This window comes from Rhinolophus hipposideros, assembly GCF_964194185.1.
Source record: "Rhinolophus hipposideros genome assembly, chromosome: 14".
Classification (NCBI taxonomy): Eukaryota; Metazoa; Chordata; class Mammalia; order Chiroptera; family Rhinolophidae; genus Rhinolophus; species Rhinolophus hipposideros.
In genome coordinates, this window is record NC_138060.1 from 57,440,968 (window position 1) to 57,461,104 (window position 20,137).

General features: G+C 38.1%; 1 protein-coding gene across 3 annotated transcripts in view; it reads left to right on the forward strand.

Moving 5' to 3' along the window:
• The window catches only part of SNRK (SNF related kinase), a 48,285-nt gene that overhangs the window by 1,764 nt on the left and 26,384 nt on the right, over window positions 1–20,137 (forward strand). For 2 of the 3 annotated variants that reach the window (XM_081072751.1, XM_081072752.1), the window contains exons 2-3: window positions 11,802–11,863; window positions 14,243–14,937. In XM_081072751.1, coding sequence (XP_080928877.1) covers window positions 14,349–14,937 — 589 coding nt within the window. In that variant the 5' untranslated portion in view covers window positions 11,802–11,863; window positions 14,243–14,348. Of the gene's footprint in view, window positions 1–1,425; window positions 1,476–11,801; window positions 11,864–14,242; window positions 14,938–20,137 lie in introns of all 3 variants that reach the window. The other variant, XM_081072753.1, reaches the window with a different exon arrangement.

Below are 20,137 nucleotides of genomic sequence, written 5' to 3' on the forward strand. Positions count from 1 at the left end.
ATTAATTTTTCACTATTCTGAGTAAATTTTTCTGTATTGCAGTAAGACCCATTCATTTAAAACATGCAAGAACTTAGAAGTTACACTAGTTTTAATTTTTCTAGAATAGCAATCTAAATGGAGTCTTTAAAATGAAGGCTTTTAAATGTCCTTGTTAAAATTGAAGGGCTTGTATGATATTTTTACTGGTCGCAGGAAATACGTACTATTTGTGTAAACTTCACCATGGGTGTTTCTCTTCACATGGAAAGTGAAACTAAATAGAAAAAAAATTTATTTATTTTTGGAGACATTGAGCAGCTCTGGTTCTAAGCTTTGGTATAAATAAGGCGTGATTTCTTCACTGTAGCAGCTTGTCTGAGCCTGGAAGCTCATCACACTGCCCAGGAAAAAAGGGGATAAGTGAATTTGCCACATGATGAGAATTTTAGGAATTAAAACTATAGGTGAAGAACTCTATAAACACTTGATTGAACTGTATGCCAGTTGTTTGCTTAGTAACCAAAAGATAGAGTTTTTAGTCAAGATGCTTTTATAGGAAAACTATTCTTGAGAATTTAGGTATTTTCCCGCCTGCATGCTCAATTCTTAGAGCAGGTAAAAATTCTATGTGCAGGTAAATTCTTAGAGCAACTTAGGTGGAAAAGTTGACTGGATTCTAGCAGTTTTGAAGGTAAACTTAACCAATGATCATTTATTCATGGAGCCTTTGTGTGTCTATTTTTGGGGCCCTGGGTTAGAGGGTAACAATAGAAAGGAGTGCCCAGACTATTGGGGACACCGAGGTAAATGATAAAACAATAACAGTAGGGTCTGACGAATGGTGAGGCATAGACAAAGGCCCGCAGAAGCACAGAGATGGGGCAAGAACTCGTACTTGGAGGGCTTCACAGAGGAGGCAATGGTTGAACTACTCTTGAAGGACAGGTAGATTTCCCAGGCAGAGAAAAGGGGAGAGGGCTCAGAGAGTTCGGGGAGGATGAGAAAACAAGGAAGTGGTGGATGAAGAACTTAGATCCAAGTGGGTGAAAGGGAGTTGAGGTAGAGACAGTGCAGCTGTTCTTTTTTTTTTTTTTTTTTTTCACAGAATATGAAGGGGAAGGGGGAAGAGTGGGGCGTAGCTTTGGGGATGGAGGGAGAAGTGTTGGTATTTTGTCTCAGTCTGGGAAGAGCTGATGTAAAATCTCTCAGACTTAGTGGCCATATGAGTGAATACTGGAAGCGTGTTGTCTGCACTGGATAAGCTGGAGCTCCATTATTCATACTGGGGATCATTTCCTCATCTGTTTTTCTGTACATCTGCTTTGGGTAGAGGCCTTATGTCCCGTGGGAAACCATTTCTTGCTGCTGGTACGGGAGGAACCTGTCTAAAGAGAATTCTGCTTTACCTTCCCTGAACATTTATTTCTCTGCTGTCACTTCCAGAGCCTCCTGAGATTCTGCTTTGGCACCTCCAGCATTTGGCCTCTGCTCAGGTAGGCTCTTCTGTGACAAATCAGGCCTCACGTTCCTTCTCCTTACTTGTCGTGTCGTACCCCTCAAACTGCTGCTCTGTGGCTACTCAGTAGTTACTTCAAAGTCAGAGGGCATTATCTGCCCACACGCTGTGGTGTTTTAAGTTCTGGAGCGCCCCAGCCTCCAGAGAGCGGGTCTGTTTGTCTTTCTAAACACGTACTCCCTCAACTACATACTGGCCTGGAAATGTAATGTGGGTTATGAAATCAAGGCTCCAGAAGTGGGGGTTACAGGACATGTAACTGGTCAAATGCTAGCCTCACTGGGCTGCTCTGTTCCTCAGTTGTTGACATGCAGTTACCTTTCTGAAAAACCAAAAGGCTGTGAGCTCCTTGAAAGGAGAGACCGCTTCTTTGACTTCTGTATCCCCAGACCAGAGTAATGCCTCGGACATAGTTAGTCTATCCAAGAAGTGGCATGATGAAGAAAGTTAAAAACTCTGAACTTTGTTGATTTTATCAGCCGATTAATAGAAACCATACCCATTTTCACACAGCTGGGTTGGGTTGAAATTGTTTGGCAGTCGTAGAATTTCATAACTAGAAGCACATCTTCCACTGTATACTTACGTGTAGTAGGGGCTCAGGCAGTGTTCGTTCCTGTCCTGTCTTCCCGGTCTGAGTGAACGGCACCACCTGCTACCCCTGTCCACCAGTCACGTGCTTTGCCTCCTGTGCATTGAGATCTTGGATTCTGCTTCCTAAATGTGGCTCCCCCGTTACATCCTTAGCCTCACTGCCCAGCTACTGGCTGCCCTCATTTTGAAGTTTTCATTTACCTGGAGACATTTTCAGTTGTCTCCTTACCTGTCTCCCAGCTCTGGTCTTGCCCTTCTAGTCTGATCTTCACTTGGCTGCCAGATTGGTTTGTTTAGCTGTCATGTCTGATTGCCGTTCCCCTGCTCAGGACTCTTTTTTGGCTTCTTAGTGCCACCTTTCATCTGTTTATTTAATAAAATGTATCTGTGTAGTTTGAGTCGATGCTGTACTCGGCAGGCCCTGGGATACAGAGCTGGATAAAATGGACATGGGCCTTACATGAACTGAGCTAACCACTTCGTCTAGTGGGGGACACAGATTATTAATCACATAATCACACACATAATTCTATAACCACAGTTGTGATAAGGGCCGTGATGGAAAAGGACGCGGTGCTGTGAGAAGGCATGGGGAGCTGGTGTGCCTGGGTGTGGGAGAAGATGGTGGCCAGGAAGGTCACCTTTCACCTGGGCCCGAAAGCACAGACGGGGCTGGCCAGAGGAATAGCAGCTGATCTGCATGGAATCCAAGGCCCTTGGGTATCTGGCCCTGGCCTTCGCATCTGACCTTTTCTTGTAGGCTCTGCATGTGTCATTTTCCCAGTGACACTCAGGTGTCTCAGGCCTCTTCTGGCAAGTCTTATCCCACCATCACCATTTTCAATTCTTAGCTCAAACACACAAAAAATTAATTTCTCTGAGATGCCTCCTATGATCTCCCCAAGACAGATTTAGGAGAAAGGACACCTCTTCTGGCACCTCTGTCCCTAAGAAATTGTAAACAACTTGAGGCAGAGACCTTCATAGTATGTTCAGTAGAGGCATTTAGGGGCAGTTTGTTGGGCCAATTAGGGGGGAGGGTACTGATATGAAAATAAGATGGGGAGCTAAGTATCCAACCCTTCTCAAATGTCAGACTCTCCTGGGAGGGAGGCCAGTTCTGAAAAGTTGTGGAAAAAACTCGTATGATTTTGATCACACTCACATCTTGTTCATGTATATTATCCCATTTAGCTCTCATAATAATTGTCCAAGGTGGTGATTAGCTTTGTTTTATAAGGACATGCCTGTTTGTAGGAGTTGAGGAACTTGTTGGGCTCCAAGTCCTGTGGTACTCTTCCCTCTGTGCTTTGATACTCCTCTTATCTGCTGAGTAGATGGCTTTTCATCATTTTTACAGTTACTTCTGTGGTGAAGAGAACAGGACCACGTGGTACTTTGAAATACCAAATCTTAGGATGTTGTTCTAGTGCCTCTCTGATGTCCCCTTTCCCTCTCTGTACATACACACACCTTTTAGGCTACTATTTTGTCTTTATGTTGTATAGTTAGGGGAAAATGTTTGAATAATACTGTGTTTCCCCGAAAATAAGACAAGGCCGGACCATCAGCTCTAATGCGTCTTTTGGAGCAAAAATTCATATAAGACCCAGTCTTATATTATGTTATGTAAGACCTGGTCTTATATTATGTTATGTAAGACCCGGTCTTATTTTACTATTTTATATACTATTTACTATTTTATATACTATTTTATATAGTAAAATAGTAAAATAAGACCGGGTCTTATGTGAATTTTAGCTCCAAAAGACACATTAGAGCTGATAGTCCGGCCTTGTCTTATTTTCGGGGAAACACAGTATATCTCACTGGGTTTAATATTTAGCCATGTTGCTGCTTCTATTTTAGAGCAAGTCTATTCTAGATAATGTAAGTTGTATAGCATAACTTATCTATATAAAGTTCATTTTATTCATTTTTTTCAATTACAGTTCACATATGATGTTATATTAGTTTCAGATATACAACAGAGAGATTAGACAGTTACGTAACTTACAGTGATCACCCTAGTACCCGTTTGGCACCATGCATGTTATTACAATATGATTGACCATGTTCCATATGCTGTACTTTACATCCCCATAAGGTAAAGTTCATTTAGGTTTAGAACACTGTGCTAACAAATATTCATGGACAGATTATGAAGCCAGAGTGTACTGTATTAATGGATCTCTTTTTAAAATAGAATATCATACATCCTTCTTATTTAGTAGTGGACAAAAGCAGAATGAATGAATTTTAAAGTAAAATGTAGCTTTCCGTTTTACCTCATTTTCTACAGGTTAGACAATTCTTTATTGGCATAAAGTATTATGAGTGCTACTGAAGAAATCTGTAGTGAGAATATTCAGTCTGCAGTTTTAGGGGTTGATTTTTATCCTTTGCTCTCCTATTTTGTGAGTGTTTGCTAATCCTCTTGTGAAGGAAAATCCCTTTTCAGAAATAAATGGAGAGAATGTAGTTTGCAAAGTCCATTAAAATTGCAATTTGGAACAGGATAAAGTTTTTAAGCAGAAGACAAACCTCCCTAAATTTTACCTGAATTACTTGCTTGATGTTGGCTGTTCTGTGCCACTAGGGAGGACTCTTGCCATCACAAAATTGTACGCAAACTCTAAAGGTGAAGTTATTTTTAAGGTACCATTCCACTTTTAGGTGATCAATAATTACCTCAGTCTGTCTTTTGAGTGCTTATCTGGCTGTAACTGCCTTTCTCAGCTTAAAAAGCAGTTTCTAAACATTTCAAAAAGTTTTTCTTTTTTTTAATTTTTATTGGGGAACATTGGGGAACCATGTGTTTTTCCAGGATCCATCAGTTGTTGTCCTTCAATCTAGTTGTGGAGGGCGCAGCTCGGCTCCAAGTCCATTCGCCATCTTCAATCTTTAGTTGCAGGGGACGCAGCCCACCATCCCGTGCGGGAATTGAACCAGCACCCTTGTTGTTAGGAGCTCGCGCTCTAACCAGCTGAGCCATCCAGCTGCCCCTTCAATAAGTTTATTGGAATTATTTGTTAATAATGTTTATGAGGTGAGTCTTTGGTGGTGCTGGGGAATTTCCTCCTTTTAAGTTATTGATGAGGCAGGTAAGTTGCATGGCATGTCAGCATTGGAGGAAGAACAGAAATGTCAAAATAGATTTATTTTAGTGCTGTTGCTTCCCTGGGAATTCGAAAAGCCTAAGTGAAAAGGAGGCATTGTATTGTCGGAAAAGATGCAAGGCCCGGGCGTCAGTGAGACCTGGAGTCTAATTTAATTTAGGCAGCTCTTATCTGGGTGGGGGACTGGGACAAACAGAGTCCTTAACCTCTTGGCCTCTGCTTTCTCATGTACTAACTTGGTATGGTTGTGAGGAATAAACGGTAAAGCAATGTAAAGAGTCCGGTGCATACAGAGATTCCCAATAATTAAATTGTCTACACTTTTTGAGACCTGCATTAAAACAAAACTGGAATTCTAAAAAAATGAGCAGTAAAAGACATTTTTAAATTTGAAACGAGACGAAAGAAAAGTCAATTGTGGGTTTGCTATAGGACTCGTTTCTACATAAACCTATTTAGGTTAGTAGTAGATTTTTAGGAAGTATTATGGGGAATAATGAGAGATCTAATGTCAAAACAAAACAAAAATGATGTTTTATGGAACTTTAAAGTGAACAGTGAACTTTTTAATTGGTTTAAACTCTCCAATGACCATATTCTTATGCGGCTTTCATGTGTTCCTCCAGTGTTCCTCTTCTGTTGAGGCTTCATAGCAGCTCTGTGATGAGAAGCTGCTTCTGTGCATTTTTAACTCTTTAATGATGCTTTAATTAACCTTCAGTATAATTCCGAGATACGTGGTGAATGATTTAGTATGGCAAGTTTTCCATTAGCTTGGAGTAGGTAGGAGTTCATCACAGTTGCCTAAATGGTCAGGCAGTAGGCCTTTTTCAGGATCAGCCTTAACCCTACTAAACTTATCTCACTTCTACCCCAAATCGTAACTTCATCCAAACTGGTGTTCTCCCCTCCCCCCGCCCCGTTTCGGGAATGGTGTCACTGGTCCCTGTAGAAGGGTACACCCTGGTCTGTGGGGCGCTCCTGTCCTTGGGGGTCCTGCCCTTAGTATCCTCTCCTCTTCCTTTGACATACCGCACCAGGCTAATTTGTGTGATTATCTATCTTTTTATATGTAGCTGATTTATTTGTAAGATTCTAAAGGACAGGGACTGTGTTGTGTTCTACACAATTAGGATTCATATATTTGCTAATGAAAATACTCAGGGTTCCTCTTCCTTCCTCAGCCTGAAGGAATTGTGTACCTTGTTCTTCAAGAGAACCAAATATTTCATAGACTATGTCTTGTTTATTAAGATTACATAAATAGGCTTTAGAGAGATATGTTCAGGGAATTTGGTTTATTTCAGAGATCTCAGTGAAAAGTAACTTGAATGAGTAATTACGTACAAAGGCAAAATTTTAATAATGTCCACCCTTCCTAGATTATAAAAGCAGTACACATTCACTGCCACAAATTTGGGGGGAAAAACAAGCAAAGCAAAGCATAAAGAAAAGAAATCCTATACTCTTATCAATGTGACATACTGGTATTTTTAATATACATATTCTGATAAATTATGCTTTTTTAAAAATTTGGAATGTCATGCAATTTGGTATGTGAATTTTTAAGTTTATTTTATTGGAATCATATTGCCATGAAATTTGGTAAGTGAATTTTTTAAATTGTTTTATTGTGAGAATTTCCCCATGAGATTAAATAGCCTCAAAATATAGTAGCATAGTGTTAATGTTAGGTGTACTGTGAGTTAACCATTTAAATCCTTGTTGTAGACCTTTATGTTATCTCTGATTTTTTTTTGCATATGTCAATGTCACTGAACATTGTCGTGTATAAATATTTGTTCGTGCCTTTATTTCATTAAGACATAACTCTAGTAGTAATGTTATTAATTATTAATAAGAGTATTAATTATTTTAAGGTTTCTGATATACATGCTGCCAGATTGCTTTTCTGAAAGGTAATTTACAGTCCCAACAGGATGAGAAAATCCCCAAATGACTTTGTCTTTTCAGTCAAAGTCAATGAAATGTTAGGTGCCGGTATTTTTGTTTATGGATTCATTTTTTTTCTGTTCTAGCATTTTTGTTGGGCCATATTTTAATGACCACCTTTGTCACAACATTAGTGGGGGAGAAAAGATGATAGGGAATTTAATTGAGTTTAGAAAGTGTTGATAAAAGCTTTGGAAGAGAGGTTTAAATTATTAAGTTTTTAAATTCTCCATAACTTTCAACTTATATTCTGTTTTCCTGGCAAAGAAGTGATAATGGGTTGACTTTTGCTATTTTGGGGTAATTTCCACACACCAGTTTTTGCTTGTCATTATTATGTGAGAATTTTATACTGGAACTGTCACCATACTGATAATTTTTACCCTCAGGTAGCCATAGTGACGTGCTTAGCATTTTTTTTATCACTTTAACGAGAGGCAATTCTGTTTAGGAATTTGAACTATTATCTGTGCAGGTCCAGGTTTTGGTCCAGGTTTTGTGGCTTGGATGTTAACTCCTTTCTTTGTACAAATACTGTATATTAAGTACTACTCTACATCAGTTAATAAATCTCCTGACTCCTGAACATGTTCAGATTCCCTATATATGGACTATAACTTGTTTTACTTAGAGGAAACTAACATCACTTAAACCAGCTCTCCAAGGGATTGATCTATATTGGCAGCCCCGTCACTGCTTCGAGAACCCGGAGTAGGCTTTTCAGCTTGGCATTCCTGGTGACCTCAATGGCCCCGAGTCCATTAAAATTGACTACTTGGAAGAAAACTTTCAGAACATACTTTATTAGGCACTTACCTTCCCTTGGAAAATACTTTCTTAGTCATTTGGAGATACGATTTTGCCTATTGGGACATTCCTCATAATAAATAATTGACTTGAACTTTCTAATTTGTAGTTCCCATCTTAATTCCATCCAGTGACTGATACGACATGATAACCACATAGTAACATTCAACCAATCCAGTGAAAAACTCTGCAGTCTTCCATGACCTAGGACTTGGTGCCTATTTGTGGTTTCTTCATCTTTGATTTACAGCTTATATTGATAACTGCCAGGAAGAGAAGTGCTATTCTAGGAGGAGTGCTATTCTAGAAATGTGGAATATTGTTTACTTTGGATGAAGAGAGCAGCAGTGGGGACTGCATGGTAGGTTGTATTTATTTTGCTTGACCTGGAGGTTATTGAGATTCCTGGAGGATTCAGTCTACTGTCTTCCTTTCAGCCTCTGCCAGTTTTGTTATAGTTATCTTTGAAATTTTAGCAATAAGGTCAGGGTGCTGATATTCACTGAGCGAGTGTTAGTTTCTCCACTTAAGTTGGCTTTTCTACAAACATAACAGTTCAGTCCCATCTCTCCCATGAGTAAGAATTACAGTTTTCGTTCTTTGCTATTTGTAAAAGATACCAGATAATTTCCATGTGTAAGAAGCTTAAATACAGTTTTGGTGTGGCTTTGCAAAGACTCACCTTTTAGATTTTTTGTATTAGAGGGCACAGAATTTTTTTTCAAAGCATGTCATTTGGGAGGTTTTTGCACATTTGAATATTAGTGGTCTGATTTTGTGGGGAAGTTTGTAATATCCCAAACAAAATGTAGAGAGGCTGGAGAAGTGGCCTAATTTCTGCACGTGGCGCTTTTTGTTCAACACTTCTCGTTTCTCATGCCATGGTTGGGTTCCTGATGGGCATCCAGGCAGAGCCACCTTTGTTCAGTGAGCCATTTTGTCCTGGCTTCTCCTGGGGGAGGTGTGAGTAGGAGACATTTGTTTGATTACAGACCATACTGCAATGGTGATGATGTCAATGAAAAGCTAAAAGTGAATTTTGACAAGACTAACAGTGTGAATTCCGAAATGACGGTAGGTTTAACAGAGGCTGGTTCTACAACTGTTTTCAGCAGCTTGCAAAATGTGTGTTGGGCCACCCACACTTCCTTCCTCTAACCACTCCCGCACACTTCAGTTGCTTCTGCTCTCTTAGCTGGGAGAACATCAGTATATTCTTGCAACACGTACTGGTACTTGTTTCGCAAACATGAATTTCTATATTATGAACACTCTTGATTACTTGGCCTGTTTCATTTAGGTCCAGCCTAGTTACATGCATGTGTGAGCCTATGCAAAATAGGAAGACTGCATTAGAATGGCCTAATTTAGTGGTTTCCCTGGTTTAAAAGATGTCATCTTAGCTATGTAGTCATTAAAAATACTGATTTAGGATAACTAAGTGCATGGAAAAATGTTCACCATCTAGAGGAAAAAGTAGTTATCACACACTTCATATACAATATCTTAGTTTTGTAAAGAAGCAGAGATATAAATGATACATACGCAAACCTGAAGAGAGGTCATCCTCTGTATTATAGGTGGGGTTTTTAAGGCTCTGTTGTGCTTCTCTGCATTTTCCAAATTTTCTAAAGTGAACTTGTATTGCTTTGTGGGGGAAATACTTAAAAATGGACACAACCCTCTTCCCCCATGTATTCGTGTGTGGGGGGTGTGTGTGTGTGTGTTCCATTTTACTTAAAAATTTGTGTCTGGGCATATATTATACATAGAAAATAATTTGGAAGGCTCTGTACCAAAATGTTAACAGAGATTATCACAGAGGGTAGAATTATGGATGATTTTTTAAAAATTCTCCTCTTTGCAAATCTCTGTGTTCTAATTGTATATTTTCCTACATTGTACTCCTTTCATAATTGAAACAAAAATACTAAAAGGAAAGTGATAGGAAAGTGAAAAAGCAGGATGCAGAATACAAAGTTATGTACAGAGTGATCACACCTTTGTAAAACAAAGCAGAAGCTAGATGTGAATTTCGCAGAAAAACCACCAAAATATGAGTAGTGGTCATCTTCTGTGGTAGGACGGGGGGTGCCTCTGTATTTTTTCTACTTTCTATTTTTTATTTCTGAGATTTTTCTATAAAAATATATTACTTCGATGGGAAAAATGTAAAGGATTTGATAGAAAGTCATCCTCATATCATTTTAAAAGCAAATGCTTAGATTTTATGCAATGCTTTATTGAAAAATCGTCAGACTTTGATGCTTAACTAGAGACATTATTTCTTTTATCAACCTTATGGCACCCATTTTCAATTTAATACATTTTAGGAAAATGAACTGCAGAATTTTTATGACAGTCAAAGGGAGATAATAGCTCAGTAAATTCATTTTCTTGAAGTGAGTGGAAAACTAAGAGTTTCTGTTTGGATGAGGGAGAATACCATCATTGTAACAGTGGTGTTGGTCATGGTAGCTAGTGTTTAATGAATGCTTACCCTGTGCCAGATTATATGCTAAACATTTTACCCATGTTAATTCATTTAATTCTCACCACAACCTATGAGGTTCTACTCTTACTACTAACAATTTCTAATGAGGAAACTGACCATACAGAGAGATCAGGTTTTGCTCAGGTCCCATAGCTAGTGACCTGTGCGCTGGGGTTCAAACCCAGTCATTGGCCGTCAGAACCAGGGTCACCCTGGGCTACCACATTGCCGTGCCATAGAGACTATAGATGAAACAGGCTGTTGAAAAAGAAGCAGAGACAGATGATGGGAAGAACTACTGTATCCCACTTGGAGCTGAAGGGCGAGGTAGTCATCCCACCTCTGTCAGTAGATGTGGGCCTGTGCCGGTGATTTTGCTGGCCCTGTGTGTGCTGCAGAACTGTTTCCACCTGTCTTCATTTCCTCCTTCCCAGCAGTAAACTTGTTTTCACATCCACCTTTCCTTCTTTCTTCTCTCACCTTTCCTATTTCCCCCCAAGCCCATGTGAACTTGAGCTTAAGGATTACCTGGACACTCCCCTTCAGTGGATTGTGTAAATTGCCTTTGGCCTAGTCTAAATCTGTAGGCCTCTCAGTTATTTGTGTGGAATTTCAGTGTCCTGGAAAGGCCTGCAGGGCCACCTCAAGTCAGCACTCCCTCCCCGTGCCATGAGGGTAGGTACCAGGGATCTGCTCACATTCTCCTCGTTCACAGTGCTATTCTAGTTTCTTCTTTACTGTCAAATGGAAAGCTAATGCAACGATGTTTTTGTGGTCCTTGGTGGTGGCATTAGCACCGATTTCTGCTGGCCTGCTAGAGGACAGTGTGTTGGAAAGGTTGCCCTCCTCCTCAGCTATTGACGTGAGTGTTTCATGAGCCTGGGAGGCTCCTGCAGACAAGTTGGGCTTCAAAGCCACAGGAGCGGGATTGGAGTCACGGATTCTGCTTCTTGCTCAACTTTGAACCTCCTTGTGCCACAAGGATTCTGTGAAATGCAGATTTGGTGCCTGTTACCCAGGAGGCATTTAGAAAATGGCGAATTTACTGTTGTTCGTTATTATTGTTTCCTGCTCATTCCAGTGGAATAGTCTTTCTGACCTGTCTACCTGGAACAATCTCTGTGTATCTGTTCACTGAAATTCCTGTTTACTAAAGATCCCTTGAATGGGTTATGATTCATAGAGGGGAGAAAGATAGTGGGAGACTGGGTCACTAAAGACAAACATCATTTATATATGTTTGTCTGGATCCAGTCTTAGGGTATATATTTTGACTTCAAGCAAAGTTAAAACAAATAGAACTAAACAAAAATTCTTTTTCTGTGTTTTCTTTTAGGAGAAAGAAGCAACTAACAAGACGCAGTAATAACACGGATTATTCAGTATGCGGTTTGCAGGGTATGTCTTGGAGCCAGTAAAAAGAGTCACCTTTATATAAGCTACCTCGTAACATTTAGCATTGATGTTTACGATGATTTTCAAGTACTGCAAGATCCTCAAAGATCAAACCATGACTTAATTACTTCCTGTGTAACTCAAAATACACTTGATAGTAAGATTAGACAGTGGACTAGTATTTAAAAAGATACTCAATAAAAAGGATATTTTCCCTCCCAACCTTTAGTTAATCATAACGTCATAATGGTTTTAGGTGACAGTTGTAGTTTCATAAACATTTAAAAAGGGGTGTGTGTACAAAAAAAGTACAAAAAAATTCTTTGATAGTAAGAGTGATTAGTCATTTCACTACAGGATAGTCTGTCGTTTTGAAGAGACCCTGTAAGATTCTTTCCCATAAATTTGATAGTAGATTAAAAATTATTTCATAATGCCCTTTTGCTGGCACAGTTCTGGGAAGAGAAATGTCAAAGTATGAATAGTGATTATCTCTTGGTGTCTGAGTCCCTGAAAAAGACTTTTCCCCTTACGTGTATTCATTTATTACTTCTGCAGTAAACCAAAAATTTTAAAACTAATTAATTACATTAAAATTTAATTTGAACAAACTTAAATCTGATTTATATGCCACTTTCCAGGAATACTTCTAAACTAAAGTGATAGATGAAAAAAACAAATATTATATAACTTGGGGGCAGCCTGAAGAAGTTTGTTTTGAAAACTAAAGTTGCATTTGCAATCTTATACAATAGAAACATAGACTTGGGTAGAATTTTAAGAATAATTACTGCCCTTATATAATTAATTGAAGTTAAAGATTTAAAGATAGTTTCTGCCCCCTGGAGTTAGCTTAGAGTTCCTATATTTGAAAATTAAATATGCCTGAATTAAACTTCCTTTTAGAGAACTACTGTCCAAAGGAAGCAATATCTTTCCAGTTGGTGTTTCTTGTTAATCGTGTCATTAAAATTATTAGCTCAGATGCCAAGGATAATACACTGTATAGAAGAAATATTTTTCCCCCAATATTTGTTCATAATACTGGTTTCTTATTTTAAAAATCTTAATAGAAACAGAATTAACAATTTAGTTTTGGTTTCTGAAATTAATTTCAGAAATAATATAAGTACTGTTCTTAGTAACAAAAATAACTGAAAATGTGAAACTACCTACTGGGAGCTTTAAAAAGTCTATACCGAAGGTATGAACATGCAGTAATAAGAAAGAGCTAGTCTTGGGAGATTAGCTGTATTCCTCATTGGATTTTGTTATTTAATTCGCATTAAATTTTGGTCTGAGAAAATAATCGTGGGAGTTCAGTCAGTGTGATTTAAATTGACATCTTAATATGTATAATTTTATACATTTATTTGTTTTTCGGAGTCAGGATCATTTATAAGAACCTATTTCTATATTTAGGGTTTATATACTATAAAGGTTGAGAATTTTGAATGCCATATGACGTTGGTCTTTAAGACTTAACTAGTTTTATGCATGTTTGTTTATTCTTGAAATACAAGCAGAGCATGGTGGATTGTTTGAGAGTGGAAAAACCGTAATAGAGATAAGCATAACTGACAAGTCTAAAGAGTGAGTATCAGTCAGGAACTATCTATTAAGCACCTACTGTGCCAGATACTGTTCCAGGCACTAGTGACACAAGAGCAAACAATTGCCTTGTAAACATTTTGGAAAAAAGTTGCATTTCAAAATTTAACAAAATTTTGATTACCTGTTATATGTGAAACATTGTTCTGGATGTTAGAGGAGGGTAGAAGAAAAAATAGAACCCTGGAGACCTCAAGAACCTTGCAGTTTCAGAATGGAGATGCATATATAAAAACCTATAGTTTTATTCCACATGGGATGGAGGTGTCCCAAGAGGATACAGAGAGGGAAAGTAATTCCCACTGGGAGAGTAAGCAAAGGCTTCACCAAAGGAATTTTTTAATTTTTTTTGTATTCATAGGAAATAGTGCTAGTCTTAGAATAACAGGAAAAGTTGGGTTTCTGTCCAAGTGTTTATTCTTTGTGTTTTCCCTTTCTTGTCAATTCTTGCCTTTTTTTTTAAAGACACTAATTGAAATTACTTTTGGAAAATGTTTTTTTAAACATAGCTTATCAAGCTTGCCAGGTTGTCTTATTTTTGAAAATGTTTTAACAAACTTAATTGTTTTGCAGTTTGTAAAATTTAATATGGTATTTAAATTTTCAACTTTTATCATGTAAACTCTAAATATATAATTTGGTTATTATAAATGGCCCTCATTTTATGTTTCAATGTATTTACTTCAAGCTTCTTTTACTTTTTCTTTTTAAATGAAGCTGTAAAAGGAAAAGTCACAGAAACTTGATTTTCTTTCTCCTCTTATTTTATAGATGTCCATGACAACATTGAAAATGAATTCCTTATTTTCACCAGACATTCTTATATGAGAAGATCCATTTCAAACAGTCTAAATATTTTTCCTTCTGTCGGACCAGCATGGCAGGATTCAAGCGAGGATATGATGGAAAGATTGCTGGATTATATGATCTGGATAAAACCTTGGGTCGAGGTCACTTTGCAGTGGTTAAACTTGCCAGGCATGTCTTTACAGGTGAAAAAGTGGCAGTCAAAGTTATTGACAAGACAAAATTGGACACACTAGCTACTGGTCATCTTTTCCAGGAAGTGAGGTGCATGAAACTCGTGCAGCACCCCAACATCGTTCGCCTCTATGAAGTTATTGACACCCAGACCAAACTGTACCTTATCCTAGAACTTGGGGATGGAGGAGATATGTTCGATTACATCATGAAACACGAGGAAGGACTTAACGAAGACTTAGCCAAGAAGTACTTTGCTCAGATAGTTCATGCCATATCTTACTGCCATAAACTCCATGTGGTTCACAGAGACTTAAAACCAGAGAACGTGGTCTTTTTTGAAAAACAAGGTCTCGTAAAGTTGACAGACTTTGGTTTCAGCAACAAATTTCAACCAGGGAAGAAACTCACTACAAGCTGTGGATCTCTGGCATATTCTGCTCCAGAAATTCTGCTTGGTGATGAGTATGACGCACCTGCAGTAGGTAGGTTACCTTCCAGCATTTGAATTCTACTGTTTTGGTGTAGTTGGTCAAATCAGTTGTTTATCTAAAAATAATTCTAAGAGAACTTCTATGAAATGTGTTGTAATGAACAGATTGGGTTTTATGAATGCCATGCATATATCCCTAAAGCTGGCAATTAGTTTATTTTACCCTTTACATGGCAAAATTTTAAAATATGTTTGTCAGCACCAAGGAAAACGAGTAAGTTATCACTTAAAGTAATCTCTTATCTGCTTATTGTAATTTTTTTAAGGTCTGAATACTTTCACTGTCTTCTTAGATTAGTCGTCTTCTTCCTATGAGTACCATTTACACAGTCATCGAGACCCATATTGGAAAGGTATTAGGAACATTACAGTGCAATGTGAAGAATTTGGGCATTGGAACCATTTATTAATTGTGACCTTGAACAGTGTGTACCTGACCTCTCTGCTTCATTTCTTCATCCCTAAGATAGAATTAGATCAGCTACAGGTATTGTCCTTACACTTGTATGTGAATGGTAATTTGGCTGGGTATAGAAATACATTTTTAAAATCATCTTCCTCCCAACTTTGAAGATATTTTCCTGTCTTCTTTTTGCCTCTAAAGTTGCCAGTGCAAAGTTTGATGTGAGACTAATTTTATTTTCATTTCATTCATTCATTCTATGAAGCATAGTTTAATACTTCTGAGAGTGCTCCATTAAGTGGGTTTTCTTGTGTAGTCTTTTGTTTGATGCACTGATTTCTCATGGTGTGCTCATTTTGCCCAGGTGCTTGGGGATCGTTAGTTGTGTGTTTATCTGTTTTTGAGATTCCCCCATATCTCATGGGAGAATGTCTGAGGATTGTAGTCTGCTTCCAGTGAGTGTGGGAAAGGAGCAAGGTGTGGCCAAATGGGCTGTCCTGATGTCTGGTCTCACTGATCGACAGACTGTCAGTACACCTCTGCCCCTAAGGCCCACAGCCAGTCCACCCTCCTCCATCAAATGTCTGCTTATTTATGTTTGGTGAGTTACTGGCTGAGAGGAGTTAAACCCGCTATTGGGTGTCTTGGTGCAGTTCCTTCCTGTTTCCAGTCTGTGCCTTCTAGAAAGAAATACCCCAGAAACTCCTGCCAGGTGGGTTTTGGGGCTCTGGTTTCCTCTTTCAATCTGATCCTACCTGCTATCTACCTTTTCTGTCATATCTAGGGATCTGGGGAGAGAAGGGTGGCTAGATCCCCTCAGTGAGCTATTGATTCAGTTGTCTCTGGGCTTTCAGGAATGTATATGCCAGTGCAGCAGTGTACGTAGTGAAAAACTCATTATTGCTGCTTGTATCCATTTAGACAGTGGAGGGGCAGGCAGGGGAATGAATCTGCCTGCTGCGGTAAGGGATGTGCCATACCTTTTGCTCTGGAGAGGTCAGGCTCTGCCTTGCTGCTTGCCTTGTGGGTGGCCTACTTGTAGTGAGGCTCCAAGTGACTTCTGGGTGGGGGTGGAGGGGTTCCCAAAGTAGCTTTGGGAAAGAGCTTACTCTGCACTAGAAAGCAAAACTAAAGCATGCTTTAAAGATTTCTTCCTTATAGAAACTCTAAAATGGGAAAATTCTTTCTTAGATCATAGATACAACATTTCAGTTGTAAAACCCTGACATTGTTGATGACTTTCTTTCTACTTCACTGAAATGTTTAAGTCATTTTCAAGTTCAAATGAATTAAATTTAGTCTTGAGAACTTTGCCATCTCACTTGAGATTCAGAGGCTTCCTAGGATGTTAATAGCTCTGGAACTGACAACCCCTATATTACATGCTTCCTAGTTTATAGACAAACTATTTGAAAGATGAACTGTCCACTCTCTGCATTAATTTACTGTTTGGTAAATTAATATGCAATAGATGTCATTGAAAGTTAAATTACTTACAGCATGACTCCATATTAATGCAGTACAAAGGCTTGGATTTAGAGTCAGTACATATAGCTTTTTGGGATATAAACAGACCATCTATGCATTCTCTATAATTTGCAGTTTAGCTTTTTTTTTTAGTATATGTGCTGCCGAAGCGAGCACTGCAGTTTAGCTTTTAATGGAGATTATCCAATTATGAAAAGTGTCCCCATGCCTATGAATATGAAAAAACTTAGTTATTTTCTTCATAAATCTGTACTTTGCCTTACATTACAATATTACTCTTTGCTGGCTCTCAGTAAAGTAGGTATAGAGGGGAAAATCCTCAGCTTGATCAAGAGCGTCTACAAAAAACCTGTAGCTAACATACTTAATGGTGAAAGACTGAATGCTTTCCCCGTGAGCTCGGCAACATGGCAAGGATGTATGCTCCCCACTCTATTCAACATAGTACTGAAAGGAGTACAGATTAGAAAGGAAGAAAGAAAACCATCTCAACCTGCAGAAGACATGATTGCCTACAATGAAAAATCTGAAGATATCTACAGAAAAATTGCCAGAACCAATAATAAATTCAGCAAGATCACAGGATACAAGATTACATAAAAATCAATTGCATTTCAATATATTAACAGATGTGTGGAGACTGAAGTTTAAAACAATACTATTTATAATCACACCAAAGAAAATGTATGCATCTAACAAAACACATAGTGAAAATAATTTATGCTGAGAATTGCAAAATGCTAATGAAATCAAAGAAGACCTAAATAGAGAGACAGACCGTGTTTGTGAATGGCAAGCAACATAATCCAGATGTCAGTTTTTCCTAAGTTGATCTGTAGATTTATGGAAAGCCCTGGAACATTTTTGTAGACATAGACAACGTTATTCTAACATTTGTGTGGAAAGGCCAGGAACCTAGAAAAGCTAGAACAACTATGAAAAAGAATAAGAAGAAAAGGATAACCACTGCAACCTCTCTGGGAAATAGTTGGGCAAGCTTATAAAACTAAATACTGTATGTACTGCTATACAACCCTGACTGCAGGGTTTGTCCCAGAGAAATGAATACCTGCACATGGGTGTTCAGAGCAGCTTTCTGTGTAACAGCCGAAACCCGGAAACTACCCGGTGTCCTCCAGTGGGGGAATGGGTAGACTGGCTCCTCCCTGCCCTGGAGTTCTATACAGCAATCAAAGGGAACAGGCTGTTGATGCAATAGTTTGGGTGGATCTCAGGGGGGTTGTGCTGAGTGAAAAAAGCCGGTCTCAGAACCTTACGTACTGTATAATTCTGTTTACTGTACGTAACTCTCAAAATTATAGAATTATGATGAACACATTGGTGGTTGCCAGGGATTCAAGGTGGTGGTGAGGGGTGTCGCTATAAAGAGTTAGCATGAAGTGCTGATGGAACACTTTTGTGTGTGGTGGCAGTTACACGAATCTACACATGTGACAAAATTGCATGGAAACTGCACACACAAATGAGTGATGAAATCTGAATAAGCTACGTGCACTTGACCAGTGGCAGTTTCCTGGGTTCTGTATTGTGCTACAGCTCAGCAAGCTGTTGCCGCTGGGGGCACTGGGTGAAGAGGGCATGGGAGCTCCCTGGGTTTCTGTTGTTTGTTTTGGCAACTCCTGTAAATCTAATTATTTCAAAATAAAAAGTTAAAAAATAATATTCATTGTCAGAAAGCCAAATAATTCACAGTAGATGTTCCTCAGATGTATAGGGGTGATTTTCATTTTATTTTTAATAATAATGCCTGATTATGGTCTCGGAATGAAAGTTGCTATGATAGAAACACACTGGGTTTTTATAGTGTTCAAATGCATACTAACAAACGTCAGTCTTATACTATATTTTTAAAAATAAGAACAATTTTAAAACCAGGTAATCAGCCAAAAATTATCCTACAGCCACTTAGGTGAGAGCATTTAGCCTTCACCATGTTAAAAGTGTGTATTGTATTTATTTTAGAGCAGTAGTTCTTAACTTTTTCTTAATGCCTTAAGATCTGATGAAGGCTATGGCCACATCTTGAAATTGTGTCCTTAAGATATTGATAAATATCTTTAATTATTCCTTTCTCTGACCTAACTTATTGCAGGTGAAGGACATCTTAAAATCTAGTGAATTTAAAAATGACTACCTGGTCTACCTGAGAAAAATTGACTTGTAAAAAAGTAGATTAGTAAAACATAAGTTGACACATTCTTGACTATTAATTTATATGCAACTTACGGTTTGTATGATATTTGAGTTTTTTGAAGTCTTGGCATATTGAAGCCAAGAGTTGTGGTTAAACTAGAGCCACATTTAATGTACTTAAGGCAGTTATTCCTTGCTTCTAGTCCTGTGATAAAATATCTCAACATATGCCCTCCTCTAAAAGAGTTCTAGAGAATTTAGCAAATGGGTGGCCACCAAAAGAACTTATTGTAGCATTATGTGTATACGCATATGTTCAAATATTTAAATATTAAAACATTTTTTGAAGGATTACTCCTTCCTTTACAGATAGTACCTTGTTTCCCCGAAAATAAGCCCTAGCCGAACCATCAGTTCTAATGCATCTTTTGGAGCAAAATGTAATATAAGACCTGGTCTTATTTTACTATAAGACTGGGTATAATATAATATAATACCAAGTCTTACGTAGTTTAAGACCGAGTATAATATAATATAATATAATACCAGGTCTTATATAATATAACATAGTATAAGACCGGGTCTTTATTAACTTTTGCTCCAAAAAAATTATGGTCTAGCTAGGTCTTATTTTCGAGGAAACACGATACTACCTAAGCCATAATACCTTTGTAGTAGAACTTTAAAATAGTCCAAAGGACAGCCACAAATTGGAAAATTTCTCTTTGGTTTATATAAATCTGCTATTATAGTTTATGTCATGAATTGATAACTCCTTGCTTTTATTTCAGTTCATTCCAGAAAAGCTGTTAAGATACTTGCTTTCACGCTACACCAAATCTGTGTACAGTTTTATTTCCCATCACAAACTTACCATTTCTTAGAGAGAGAGATAATGTTTCTTAGTAATGTTTCAGTGTTTCCTGATTTGGACCTTCTCTTCTCAGAGTTAGAATCTGGTTAAATTGTATATTACTTGCTCTTAGACTATTTGACATTTGGACATATGGGGCCTGATAGTTTCTAGATTAGAAGACCTTTGGTTTGTGTACAGCCTTAGGCCCGAGTGTGGAGTTTAGGATTATACATTTTTAAGGGTTGATTGGTGCCTTTTCTTTGCCTACAGAAGAAAATTTGGTCTGCTCTA